The 13,250-nt window shown below is 49.5% G+C and overlaps 6 protein-coding genes across 6 annotated transcripts; 4 read left to right on the top strand and 2 right to left on the bottom strand.

The window, feature by feature from the left end:
• Positions 1–240: 240 nt before the first annotated feature.
• On the top strand, positions 241–1,473 carry TRV_04289 (uncharacterized protein; the record flags this gene model as incomplete). Its single annotated transcript, XM_003021569.1, has 4 exons — positions 241–363; positions 436–663; positions 726–868; positions 936–1,473. 4 exons carry the CDS (start codon positions 241–243, stop codon positions 1,471–1,473), a joined length of 1,032 nt encoding a protein of 343 aa, XP_003021615.1.
• A 275-nt stretch (positions 1,474–1,748) lies between these two features.
• On the bottom strand, positions 1,749–2,201 carry TRV_04290 (uncharacterized protein; the record flags this gene model as incomplete). The annotated part of the gene is made up of 1 exon (XM_003021570.1): positions 1,749–2,201. One exon carries the CDS (start codon positions 2,199–2,201, stop codon positions 1,749–1,751), a length of 453 nt encoding a protein of 150 aa, XP_003021616.1.
• Positions 2,202–3,396: 1,195 nt separating this feature from the next.
• TRV_04291 (uncharacterized protein) lies at positions 3,397–4,321 on the top strand (the record flags this gene model as incomplete). Its single annotated transcript, XM_003021571.1, has 4 exons — positions 3,397–3,514; positions 3,569–3,737; positions 3,794–3,941; positions 3,992–4,321. 4 exons carry the CDS (start codon positions 3,397–3,399, stop codon positions 4,319–4,321), a joined length of 765 nt encoding a protein of 254 aa, XP_003021617.1.
• Positions 4,322–4,612: 291 nt separating this feature from the next.
• TRV_04292 (extracellular dihydrogeodin oxidase/laccase, putative) lies at positions 4,613–6,500 on the bottom strand (the record flags this gene model as incomplete). The annotated part of the gene is made up of 3 exons (XM_003021572.1): positions 4,613–4,973; positions 5,049–5,119; positions 5,175–6,500. 3 exons carry the CDS (start codon positions 6,498–6,500, stop codon positions 4,613–4,615), a joined length of 1,758 nt encoding a protein of 585 aa, XP_003021618.1.
• A 582-nt stretch (positions 6,501–7,082) lies between these two features.
• Positions 7,083–8,240, top strand: TRV_04293 (uncharacterized protein; the record flags this gene model as incomplete). Its single annotated transcript, XM_003021573.1, has 1 exon — positions 7,083–8,240. The coding sequence occupies one exon, from the start codon at positions 7,083–7,085 to the stop codon at positions 8,238–8,240; it is 1,158 nt and encodes a 385-aa protein (XP_003021619.1).
• Positions 8,241–10,316: 2,076 nt separating this feature from the next.
• Positions 10,317–11,782, top strand: TRV_04294 (uncharacterized protein; the record flags this gene model as incomplete). Its single annotated transcript, XM_003021574.1, has 4 exons — positions 10,317–10,593; positions 10,657–11,217; positions 11,305–11,377; positions 11,434–11,782. Coding segments are annotated over 4 exons (1,260 nt in total), but the record flags the coding sequence as incomplete, so codon positions are not given.
• Between the last annotated feature and the right edge of the window lie 1,468 nt (positions 11,783–13,250).

The raw sequence follows: 13,250 nt of genomic DNA on the forward strand, positions 1-13,250 counted from the left end.
GCAGACTGATGGTGTGAGGCACACGGTAGTGACGCCCGATAACCATGGGCCCATCATCCAGATCGTGACCTGGTTTGCCATGGTGGTGATGATTCTGGCGACGGCCCTGAGACTGGCTGTCCGATATCTGACATCCCACATCCCCGGAATGGACGATGCCATTGTTGTAGGCTCCATGGTATATATCAACCAACCCCATGAGGGCCTTGTCCAGCTGGGCATAGCTATAGTATATGGATCATGCTGACTCGGCCACAGCTTGTCAATGTCGGCGGCGTCATAGCCATATCCCTGGCGGTCACTCACGGCCTGGGGCGGCGTGAGTCGAAGCTGACTGAAGCCCAAGTGTCAAAAGCCGGTCAGGTACGCAGGATGTGTCTAGCTGTTCGCCCCCCTTGTCGCTGGCTCGCAGCGTGTCTAACATGACAGAGATAGGATGTGTTTGCCTCGTCGATCATGTATATCCTGGCCATTTCGCTGGCAAAGCTGTCTACTCTTAGCTTCATCGAGCGGGTTGTTCCAGCAAACAAGTATAGAGGCGCGATCAAGGGCTCCCTGATCTTCTTGCTGGCCTGGACGGTGGTATCAATCATCGTGTATGGATTCCAGTGCGGCGCCTCTGCACCTTGGGACCCGCGTTCCACTGCAAAGTGTTTCAATATAGTATGATATGACCGGCCTCCGACTTTTGCTTTACAGCTGTGCAGCGTGCTAATGCATCGTAGGTCGCATTCTGGTCGGCTGCCACTGGTATAGACGTGTTCACCGACCTCTGTCTGATTGTGGTGCCGGGATGGATTTTATGGGACTTGCAGATGAACAAAATACAGAAGAGAATCGTCTTTGGCGTGTTTGCCAGCAGAGGAGTGTAAGTTCTCCATTTATTCCATGTCTTCTCACCATCTACAGCTTTTAATATGTGGACTATAAACCAGTGTTATAGCAGCCTCTATCCTGCGAGCAACATATCTTAAGCACATCGACGGCTCAGGGGACTCCATGTTCGACAGCGTCCCTTATCATGTTGCAACGCAGTGCCATGCAATGCTCAACACGATCATTACCTGTCTCCCAGGCTTTAAGCCATTTATGGACAGGGCGAATACTGGTCTACTTAGCATCTCCTTCAAAAGCCGTTTGGCCGGCGGAGTGTACGATAATACGTTTACCGAATATGCCATGACCAGTCTGAGGCGCGTTGTCCATCCGCGTGGAATAGGGGCTTCGGGTCAGCGGCAGCTCAAGAGCGTCAAGGGCTCGATACAGAACAAACTCGGGGGCACGCAGCGGTCGTTTCGCCCGGATGAATACAGCCAGCATGCGGACGCTTTCTCGGACAGCAGGATACTTACTGAAAGCCGGTCCCAGATTGAAGAGGAAGGGCCCGATAAACTCATCATCCGGTACACAACGGACTGGACCGTCCATGTGCAGGATGAACACCGCTCGAATTCTGATGCAGCGAGTCGATAGCCCTAGTGAGCTCACTAGCCTCCTAGTGATTTAATCCATACGATGCATGTGTTATGATATTTAATATTTCTTCTTCCCCTCCACTATACCCATTACTTCTTTTTTTTCGTTGAAACCTGTATATTTATGACTAGTCAAGATGGTATGGTGCCATAGGATACTGCCATTTCATTTTCGTTGAAACCTAACCATGCACATGCGGCAGTATACAATTTTATGACTGCAAAGGACCGGATTCTCTCCCTCCACTGTTTCCATTAAACCTATCATTATGTTCAGGGAAGCGGTATGCTGAAACACTCCACCGATGCCACAGTCCTGGCCTCGTTGACCGTTGGCTGTCCTAGCACATACATCGTCTGGAGGCCCTGGTACTTTCCTCCAACCTGGATAATCAATCTAGTGTTCTGAGTTGCGCCAGACCCGATACCGCTTTCCTCGATATAAAACGGCGATCCGTCGCTGGCATGGCCGTACGCGTAAATGTATGCCATCTGCGCTTTTGCCCCACCATCACCCTTGACGATAATCGGAGAGGCGACCCCGCCTTCGATAGTGGCATTGAAAGCAGGGCCTTCGATGGTTCCGCCGGTGATGGGCTCAACGATGCGGACGCCACCCTCGAGGAGTGGAATTGGGTCGAGTGGCTTTGCGAGCGTCACTGTTGCACTGAAGAGATAGGTAGGCATGGGGACAATGACGCCCGTGGGAACACTGGGAGTAGACATCTTGGAATGGCTGGCACGGCTAGTTTTCGTTGGCGTATTATGATGAGATTGTGAGGAAGTGATTTGACGGGTGGAAAGTGGCTCCCTCTGTGTCTATGTTGTCCTCTCACAATAACAGCAGTTACCGATTTAAATAGAGCCGATAAACCTTTGACTTGCACCTGAATGGCCTCTCTGCGGCTAGCCACATCTCTTTCGGCACAGAATATCAATTTCGCCGGCTTTCCTTTCTAGTCAATTCCTCCGAGTGCAGTAAGTTCCGGCTCCGACCGTCCTCTCTTTGGACGAAACATTTTTTCAAAAGAAAACCATCAGCAAGAGGAAGACGTCTCCCCCTTTCAGAAGACCTTCCAGGAGCTTCTTCTCGTGATCTGCCTCCTGTCGAGCGCTATCTCAACGACACTTTACAGTGCGTTGGCATCCTTGCGTCGGCGCAAACAAATATTAACTAATGAAAATGGGAGAGAGAAAAATAAAGTATTTTAAGCTTAAGTTGGCCCGCTTAAGGTTGGCCCCACTCGACCGTCCGCTTTGGGCGCTCCGACCATCCGGCATCTGCTTCCCAATGTTAAGCTAACTAGTTAGTTCGTTCGTTCGTTGAGTCAGTTCGAGGTTTCTTTGATCCGGGCCTGCGTGTCGCTCCCGTCGACGTATACCGGAAGCCATCTCGTATCTATCAATGCTTAGGCCGCATGGCGCATGGCCACAATGCAGGTCCGGCGGTCGGATGGTCGCTGCCTCCAGAAAAGAAGCTCCGAAGCTCTAAACTCCGATGTGGCCGGGCAGCCGCCGCGGGTTTGGCCGTTGTTTTTTTCTACTTCGCCTGCTTTCGCCCCAGAGAGAAGTCGGACTACTTTAACACGTCTGGTTCAGTCGAGCATCGGTGGCTGCATAGTGAACGAGCCAGAGCAAAGTTACCCGTGACAGTTGCAGGGTCAAGATGTCTTCGCAGATGCCAGGAAGAGTGACGAAACGTGCCATCCGCTCTGCTCTCAGGGCATACCCAGCGGTGTTATCACCCGTACCGCACGCCTCGACATCTTCTATAAGATCAACCTCACCCTCTTGTCCTCCGTTGTCACTGTCTCAGTCAGCTAGGACCCTTTCGACCTTGCAGTCAGCCAGCACACGCGCTCAGCAGCTCAAGAAAACCCATCCATCCCCCTCCATAAACCACTGTCTACACGCCGCCGCCATGTCTACCATGCCTGCTACCCACGGCCATAACGAGGCCTGCTGTAATATCCCGCCCGTCATTACGTCGGGGTATGTTCCCAAGGGCTCATATGAAGAGCTCGGAGGCCTGAAAACATGTACGTCCGTCTTACACCCTGCGATATTCCATAGACTATTGACCATGTAACTAGACGTCACCGGAGCTTCTGACGCGACCAAGGGTATTGTCGCCGTGTTTGATATTTTTGGATATGTCGACCAGACCGTTCAGGGAGCCGACATTCTCGGAGCCAGTAGCGGTAACAAATACAAAGTGTTTATGCCTGACTGGTTCAAGGGAAATCCATGTCCCACTGAGTGGTAAGCCGATAGCCCTTTTCTTCAATGAGACAGCAAATAACATTCAGATTTCTTAGGTACCCCCCAGACACTGAGCAGAAGCAGAAAGATCTTGGTGCCTGGTTTGGGAATAATGCTCCCCATGGAGTTGCTGACGCGCTGCCTGGCTACGTCGAGGCCCTCAAGGCTGCGAACCCATCTATCCAATCTTGGGCTCTTATCGGTGTAAGTCCGCTATTATATACCAGTTAAGCAAGCCCACTAATGACTTTTAGTACTGCTGGGGAGGCAAGGTCACTGAACTTGTGACTTCTCGTGACTCTAATCCATTTTCCATTGCTGCTGGTATCCATCCGGCAATGGTAGACACCGCCGGTGCTGACAAAATTCGAGTGCCGTATATGCTCCTTGCATCCCAGGAAGAGCCAGCTGATATCATCAAGGAGTTTGAGAGCAAACTGAATGTTCCACACCATGTTGAGACCTTTGGAGACCAGGTTCATGGCTGGATGGCGGCGCGTGCTGACCTTGCCGATCCCAGGTCGAAGGAGGAGTATATTCGTGGCTACAAGACCGTTCTTCGCTTCTTCAACCAACATTGGTGAATCACACAGCTGTCGACTATAATCCCCACTGAATATGTCCACAGTCATATTTTAGTTGTACATTGATAGGTATAGGTTTAGCCAAAATCATTGCCGATCAAGGCTTAGCTTCAAATTGTCAACTTCACATACTTCGTATCATATGATCTGGCATACAGATATCTCTTCTGAGCATTCTTCCCAAGAAATATATATATTCGAGCTAGTAGATATGACGTATGTATAACGTCCCAGAATTAAATGCTGTCTAAAGTTGATAAAAGCCGTCCAGTTATATTAAGTGGGAATATTCTATATACCAGAATCATCTTGTGGCCAGGGAGAGCTTGGAGACCACTTCTCCCATGAAGCACAAGTATCGTCAAAAACTTTTCGGGCTCCACTGTTGACTGATATAGAGTGTGGACTCTCAACAAATTCCAGTGCCAGCCCCTGGCTGCTGTGCCATGCAATATGACAATGTATAAGCCATGCACCAGGGTTATCAAGTCGGAACGCGATTGCAAGATACCCCCTGGCAGGAAGCAAAGCAGTGTCTCTTCGCGGTACGCCCTTTAGTTTGAAGGAGTCCATGTTTCCGTCCCATAGCTTGCCCGTTTCCTGAGCAAGAATCCAGAAGTCGTGTCCATGGAGATGGATAGGATGGGCAATACTATAAACCCGACACTGTTAGCCAACAACATTCTTGAGAGTTCATGTAGACCAAAAATGGCTAGATAGTATTTACTTTGCAAAGAGTGCTGCTGCAGTATTCTGAATTACTAGAACCGCCCACTCATCACCGGTGGGATTCTTTCTCTATTTCGAATATTAGAAAATGCTAGGTCATCACGGAATTACGGGTAGCACTTACATCAACAGATACCACGTTGTAAGGGGTGGGGATGTCTGATGCGTTCTTGAAGACATATTGCAGAGTCGGCTTATTCCAGTCCAAAGCCAAGCTACTGCCATTAATAGTCCACTGAAAGAGGGCGGCATGTGTGAGACGGACGTTTATTCCCTCGACAGTCGTGCCAGAGATGGTACCGACATCAAACTTCACGCGAGGTACTAGTTTTGTGGCTGGCTCGTCTGCGCAGAACTTTGGTGGCTGAACTGTGCTGGTGGTAGTTGGCTCTTTGGTGCTTTTGGAATTATATCGTACAATGCCCGTGATGGAGCCTGGGTTATCGTTTGCGACACCTTGACAGGCCCTCAACCAGCCGCCACGCATCCAGTAGTCCCCTGGGGTAGCATTTGCTTCGACCACGATATCGTATCTCTCACCGACATTGACCAGAACGTTGTCAGTCTCATATGGTATGATTGGGACAAAGTCAACGGCAATAACCTTGAACTTGTGGCCATCAATGTTGAACTGGAACAGGCTATCCATTGCCACATTGGCGAGACGAATGAGATACTTCTTGCCAGGCTCAAACACTGTTTCGAACTTCTTACCCCCCCCAATGCAGTTGGGGTCCATCGAACCAGTGCAGTTGAATGTGTTGGTGCCATTGATTAGAAGGCTGTTCAATGATTTGGTAATGCCATACTTCTCCTTCGCACTCCAGTCGGTGAAAGTAGATGTATGTGACCAATCTTGGAGGAACAGAACACCCTTGTCTTCGTCATAATTCGCGGTTGCAGGACCCTTGAATATAAGGGGACCGAACAGTCCTTCCGTGTATTGAAGAGAAAAGTGGCTGTGGTACCAACTCGATCCGTATTGGGTGACCTTGAACTTGTACGTGTAGCTTTCTCCCGGGCGGATTGGGCATTGAGTAACTCCTGGGACTCCGTCCTGTTCGACACTATTGAGTTGTCGAACACCATGCCAATGGATGGCAGTGCCATTGCTCTTCAAATTATTGGTAACATGGACAACGAGATCATCTCCCCAGTCGGCAACAATGGCAGGACCCGGCATGGTGCCATTGAAAGTCATGCATGGTCGTCGATATCCATCCTGGTTGCATATGCCTTCTTCAACCGACAGCCAAACTTCAACCGTTTTCCCTGTGTCTGGTATCGTAGTGTAATAGTTCGTGTCGATATCATATTTCCCCCAGCAGTGTCGAGAAGTAGGAGTGTTTTCGCATGTCGCCCGTTTAGTATCTAAACTGTGGCCTGGAATCTTTGGTAAGGCGTGACAGCAGGACGCCAGGGCCAGGAAGGAAAGAAGAGGCAGTTTCATATTGGAGACGGAGTTTGCTCTCCAACGAGCTGGACAGATAAACCAGTGGAAATGAACACGGGGTTCTACCGGCAGAGGAATAGCTCGAGAATGGCGCGCCTGCTCGGTGCAACACCCGATGTACTTATGCTCCTGGATCAATGGTCATGACGTCTCGTTCAGAGCGAGTCGAACGGTATTAACAAAGCTGAGATGCTCCGATATAGCTAGCCTAAAGGAGGCACGGAGCCAAGCTCAGGCTACAGTGGGTATCCAGCCGGTCATATAGAGCAAGGTATGGAATATAGAGAGTAACTCCAGGGTCATCGGCCGACGGAATGAGCCAAGCTATGCTCGAATAACCAGGGACACTGGTTGTCATTATGCAAGTTTGCAGGGATATCACTGGGGAGAGTTCGAGTTCGTGCAATCGGAGGGAGCGGAAGGAAGACGCTCGGAAAATCGAACCCTGGGATGTTTTCGGAGGAATAGCACAAATGGAGTATTCGGAGGATATGGCCCAAAACGAAGTCCATCTGCATTTGCAGAGGTCCCTGGAGTCCCTGTACGGGCTTTTGGTAGCTTGGTATATATGATCGTGGGATGGCCGCCACAGGCCAGGTCAACGACACCAGACGCTGCTTAGTTACTCCCTTCCATGGTGGCATGCTAGCAAATACCATGATCAATCTGCAGGGAATCATGGGCTTCTTTAGCTTCGGCCGGCTCTTCGCTCTGGTCTCTATATTGCCGTTTCTTGTGAATGCTGCCACAGAGTGCCGGCCGTCTCTTCCACTTCCATACCGGGTACTCCATCAGTTCCCAGACCCGACATATCTGCAAAGTCTCTACGTCCGATCAAATGGAGACATCCTCTTAACTACCGCCTGGCCAAATGGGACAATTTATTATGTCTCAGGGCCCACGACGAAGTCACCCAAAGTCACCCAGGTCTACCAGTTCGACCCCAAGGTCGTAAACGTTACAACCAGTATCATCGAGACACGGCCTGACGTCTACGCCTTTTTCGCAGGCCAGCAAGTCCACTTGGGCATCGGCATCAACGGCACTTTTGGTGTCTGGGAGCTCGATCTACGACCTACTCGCCGTCGATTGAACCCTGGCAAGGCGATTGTCAAGGAGCTCGTCCATATCCCCAACGGTGGCCTCCTGTCCGGATTGGATGTCGTCCCAGATGATCCCAGCACTCTGTTAGTTGCAGACTCGACAGTCGGGGTGGTATGGCATGTGGACACCGTTGCTCGCAAGTACAAGGTCGGAATTCAAGATCCAGCTATGCCTGGTCCTCCATGGGCAGCGACACAGTTCGGAATCGATGGACTGCAGTACCACAAGGGATACCTATACTGGACAAACAGCTTCGAGGCAAGAATTTACCGCATCCGCATGACACGGAAAGGATTTGCGGCACCTGGAGCAAAGGGCGAGCTGTTTAAGGAGGTCCGCTCATTCTTCCTTGACAACTTCACATTTGGACCAAGGAATGGCGACACGATGTGGGTTGCAACCAATGCAGATAACCGTTTGATCACAGTCTCACCCGATGGTAATGTCACTGTAGTTCTGGGTGAGCCAGACGAATTAACGGTGTCTGGGGTGGTCCAGCCGGCATTCGGGAAGCTCCCTGGTGACACACATACCATGTACGCTATAACATCTGGGGCGTTCAACTTCCCGATAAACGGAACAGTGACAGAAGGCGGAAAACTCATTGCCGTTGATACAAGAGGTTACTGTTAGAGGTCAGGCAAATGCAGAAATATATGCAGATAATCGCTGGGAGAATAGCAAGCCGAGAAGCTTTAGATGATATTCTCGAGTCAGAAATAGTAGAGTTCGCTTGATCCTGATACCACCAGAAATAGAAAATAATGTCATGTCCTCATCGTTTCTAAGTAAAGCGGTCATCCTCCTTATACCCCAACACACACGTAGTAGCCAGCCCAGAGATTCAAACAAGCAGGATCAATCTCAGAATTCCACCTATGAAAATCAGTATCAGAAATGCCATATGCTTCCTCGATCTTGATGCAGTTATCGTTTGGCCGAACATAATGAAATGCCCTACAGCCACGAATCGTTCCGGGCTGTTGACGCTCAGGGCCAGGGCCGGTTGGGATGGGAGTGGGTGTTGTTATTACTGGCGAGGTAGTCGTTGGTATTGGCACCCTCGTCGGTGTGGGAAACGACCATCCGGAAACACCAACGCAGTAGTACCATCCCGCATATAGCCTTGTGCAATCCGTACCCACGTCCGGGTTCCACTGTATGAATTGTTCAAGCGTGAAGGAATGGAACTTTTCTTCTGCTATGATCTTGCAGTTGTCATTTGGATGCGCTTTATACCACTTGACGCAATTCTTAGAGACATTTGGCTGGCTCGGCGTCGGAGCGTCTTCCGCCCAATGACTGCCGGTGGGTATTGAACGAGGAACTGGTTTATTAGAGGTAACTTGCACTCCAACGCAGATGACTCGCCCAGGCCTCAGCCTAGAGCATCTAGTTCCAAGACTATGAAGAACGCATCAATCAGCAACCAGACCCTAATAAGACCTCCGACATGGATGGGGAAATGATAGAACTCACTGATTCCAGCGAGACAAATCCTGTGGTGGGATATTATAATGGAGGGCAATCTCTAAGCAAGTTTCTCCTTGGAGTACTTGGTGATAGAGTGTGCACTTGTGCGCAATGGTCGGGTCAAGCTCTGAAACGCCCAAGGAGCCTCTCGGGTAAGTTCTAGCTCCCCGCACAGTGGGTTCTCCATACGTGAGGGAGGCAGCAATAAAGGCATAGAGAAAGGTAAGCCAAAACATGATTAATCCTTGAGAAATGTAATTTGTCCTCTAATGATATTAAACTGGGACAATGGAAACCATGAGGAAACGTGAGCCCTTTTATCCTCCATTCGAGGTAAGCTATGATAGGCAAGAGATACACGGTATACTGGGGGTAGATTAAGCAAACTTTGACAAACCGAAAATTTTGTAACCTAGCTTGCTGGGCAATCTAGGGTGGATAAAATCAAAGGCAGTGTAAGTGTCCATTGCAATGTTTGCTGGACACGGGGGGCCACTGGACGCCAAAGGGTATGCACAGAGTTACAGCATGCTAGCCTGATTGAGACCATCGCAGACTCAAAGCCAAAAGCCAAAAGCGGCAGGCGAACGGGTATGTGCATCGGGCAGAATACATGTCGTGGTCCCCTGTGTTTGCCCGCGTGTGCATCTTGGCTAGGAAAACTAAGGCAGGAAGTTAGTAATTATTTTCAACAGATCAGCTAGATGGGGTCATTGACTGCGGACAGGCGACGTATTTCCGTGACCTGGCCCTGCAGCACTAACAGCTTCAACTCTGTGGGCATAGTCGACAATGGAGGGCCTTCTTCTGGTCTTCAGCTTGTATCTCCGCAGTCGCCTCGTCAGGATTTTTTTGATAGGACTGGATGAAGCCAAGTTGCAGTCCCAAAGAAATGCAAGATGAAGAAACGTCTTGATGTCGATAAGCAAAAGCGGCTATTTTCAGGGGCCGAGATTATCTCCGAGGGTGAAGCTAAATCCGGGTGAAAAAGGCTTCGGCTTTGCGGTCGGACTCGGCATAATGTTGAGCCGGAACAGATTGGGTATATCGCCGAACGGGATGCTATCGCAGGGGTGGCGGAGATATCAAATCGCAGGAATGAAATAGCCGGAAGAAAGGAGAAATAAAATATATAAGAGTCATGGAGAGCTTCAGGCTGATTGAGAGTATGTGCCATCTTGCTCTTCCCTTCTGCACGAGTGGCGTCTTTCTCCCTGAGTTCAAACAATCATAGCCATGGAAGAATCAACTGCTACTTCTGATGTAGGTAGCCTTGGAAAAGGGCTAGATATCGAGATGCCTAGGGAAAAGAAGGGGGAGTTCCCAAAGGATGCTATCCCCAGTTTCCCAGAGGGAGGATTCAGGGCATGGCTTACGGTTTCAGGAGCGGCTGCAGCCTTATTTGTTTCCTTTGGATGGGTCAACTGCATAGCATTGTTCCAGGCAAACTATGAAATGAACCAGCTCAAGGGGTATCCTAGGTCTACCATTTCGTGGATCACATCAATGGAATGTAGGTGGTAGTAACGTGCATTTGTTCTTCCCGGTTATGCCATTGCTAATCACCAACAACTAGTCTTTTTCATGATGTTCATGTCACCGGTGGCAGGGAGACTGTTCGATAGGTATGGCCCGCGGGTACCACTGCTCATTGGAACAGTATTGCATGTTCTGGGCCTCATGATGGCAAGCATCTCGACCAAGTACTATCAGTTTGTGCTTAGCCAATCTGTATGCTCAGGAATAGGGGCTTCTTTTATTTTCAACCCAGCGATGGCCGCAGTATGTGTTATTCCTTTTGCCAATGGTCGAAGCAACCTAAATGTTAACTGTCTTTTTCAGCCTCAAACATACTTCCGAGAGAGGAGGGGCCTCATTGCCGGCCTGACTGTTGCAGGCTCATCCTTAGGCGGGGTAATATTCCCGCTTATGGTTCAGCATCTCCTCCCAGCGGTAGGATTCGGCTGGACCATGCGAATATGCGCCTTTTTAATCCTTGGATTGCTCATATATGCTGATTTGACGATCACATCGAACTTCAACCATGGCCCGCATCCTTTCAAGTTATCGAACTATTTCCTTCCATTGAAGGAGTTGAACTTCAACATCATGTGGTTTTCCATGTTCTTTTTATTCTGTAGGTGGTATTAATTTTTTCTTTCATGCGAATGGCGGGCTGACTCATTTTATCCAGGGGGGATGTTTATTCCTTTCGACTACATAGTAGTGTCTGCCATTCATTATGGCATGCCGCAAAGGCTGGCCTATTCGCTTGTACCCGTTCTCAATGGCGCCAGGTAAGCATCAATGGAGTGTACATGTGCCGTTAGTGCTCTTGTTAACTTTGGAAAAGTTTTATCGGCCGTACAGTGCCCAACTATGTCGGCGATCGCATTGGGCGATTCAACGTCATGATCATAATGACGCTATTCTCGGCTATACTCGTGCTGGCGCTCTGGCTTCCAGGCAGGAGTACAGGTGCCATATTTGCATTTGCAGCTTTATTCGGAATCAGCTCTGGTGCCGGAATAGGACTCGGGTTACCATTGATAGCCGCCGTATCTCCAATGAAGGAGCTCGGGTACCGGATGGGAATGATCGTGTCCATTGCCTCTATCGCCACGCTCACCAGCCCTCCAATCGGCGGAGCAATTGTGGCGCGAGATAGCGGCAGTTTCACGTATCCATGCGTCTTCTCTGGGGTGAGCTTCTTCGTGTCGCTAGTTGGCTATACCGCGCTACGAGTCCGGTTAGGAGGCTCAAAACTCAGGGCTAAAATATAAACACGAGCCATAACTAGCTACTTGTGGCCTTATACGGACTCTCCCCACTCATTCACCGGTCGGAGGCGTCTCTTGCATGCCATGCCTACTCAGTTTGTATATTAGATTAGAAAACACATAAAGGGAGCTTCAACCATACCTGGTCCCGGGAGTTACGTACACGATTATCCAAGGGAGGCGAGCAGCGTGTCTCCCGGCAGGTTGTATCCGCATCTTCGTTGCTGTCGTGGCGTTGCTTCGGCTGCTGTCTGGATGATGATTTCAGCCAACATTGAAACCTACCCCAGGGCGCACAGTGTGAAGAGAACCATGTTCGATATTCCAGTCCAAGATAGCAGTCCCAGGGGTAAAAACCGCCCGATCTAAGTATCACGTGATGGGCTGAGGAAATCCCCAATTTTCCGCCAGCATTTGGATCAACAACATCACGAAGTCACAACATCGCGACGACCAGCAGAGAATCTTGCTTGTGGCGTTTGGACTGGACGGCTGGAGAAACCGTGCCTCGCTAACACCCATACCAGGCATCTGCCGCAGAAGATGCGCACTTGATATCGACCCGACCAGTTCAAGGTCGACCTCCAGCGCAGGACAGGCCAGCGGCTTTGCGGCCCATTTAGCCCATCCATTCTCTCGCCCGATATTTGGTAATCGGGTGGATTCGTCGCTTATTCACCAACTTCCAGCATTGAACAAGAGAGAGATATGAAGTCTCCAAGGCCGCTGGACAGTCTTATACAATCCAATTAATATAATAATTGGAACTGAACCACTATAATACCAGGTCTAGATACTGGAGATATACCGTCGTGGAAAACGCACCTTCACCAAGCCTGAAAAACAATATTCTTCAGTGCATCCATAATAAGCAAAATTAATATATTACTGATTATTAAATTCACATAGAATGCCGCTCTCGCGCAATTATATATACCAACGTCTATGCACACCCGCATTCAAATCAAGGATCAAGGATTTACCCCCTCGATCTTGGCGATCATGAATTTCATGCAATGTTCGAAGTAGGTCTTGAAGTAACTGCTGTGAACCAATGGATCAAGACCATGATCACAATATATATCGCCATGGTCACAGTACGAGACACGAAGATGATCGTAATGTTTGCAACTTTCATCGTTGCGACGAGGGAACCACTATTAGTTGTTGAAGAGGAGTCAGCATCTATTCCCACGATTGAACCATGCTCACCTAGCATAGCTTCGAGAGGGCCAAACTTACTCCTTTGCGCGTAGAAGTTCCCACGTCGTATGGCAGGCCAGGATTGTGAGTGGGATCTCCCATTCCAACAACAGCAATGACTAAAAGACGGTCAGCAGCAGTTTATTTCAAACATTCGACACAACAGTGTCGTCAAAAAAAAAAAAAA

Source organism: Trichophyton verrucosum (assembly GCF_000151505.1).
Source record: "Trichophyton verrucosum HKI 0517 chromosome Unknown contig00341_1.f1.exp, whole genome shotgun sequence".
Taxonomy (NCBI): Eukaryota; Fungi; Ascomycota; class Eurotiomycetes; order Onygenales; family Arthrodermataceae; genus Trichophyton; species Trichophyton verrucosum.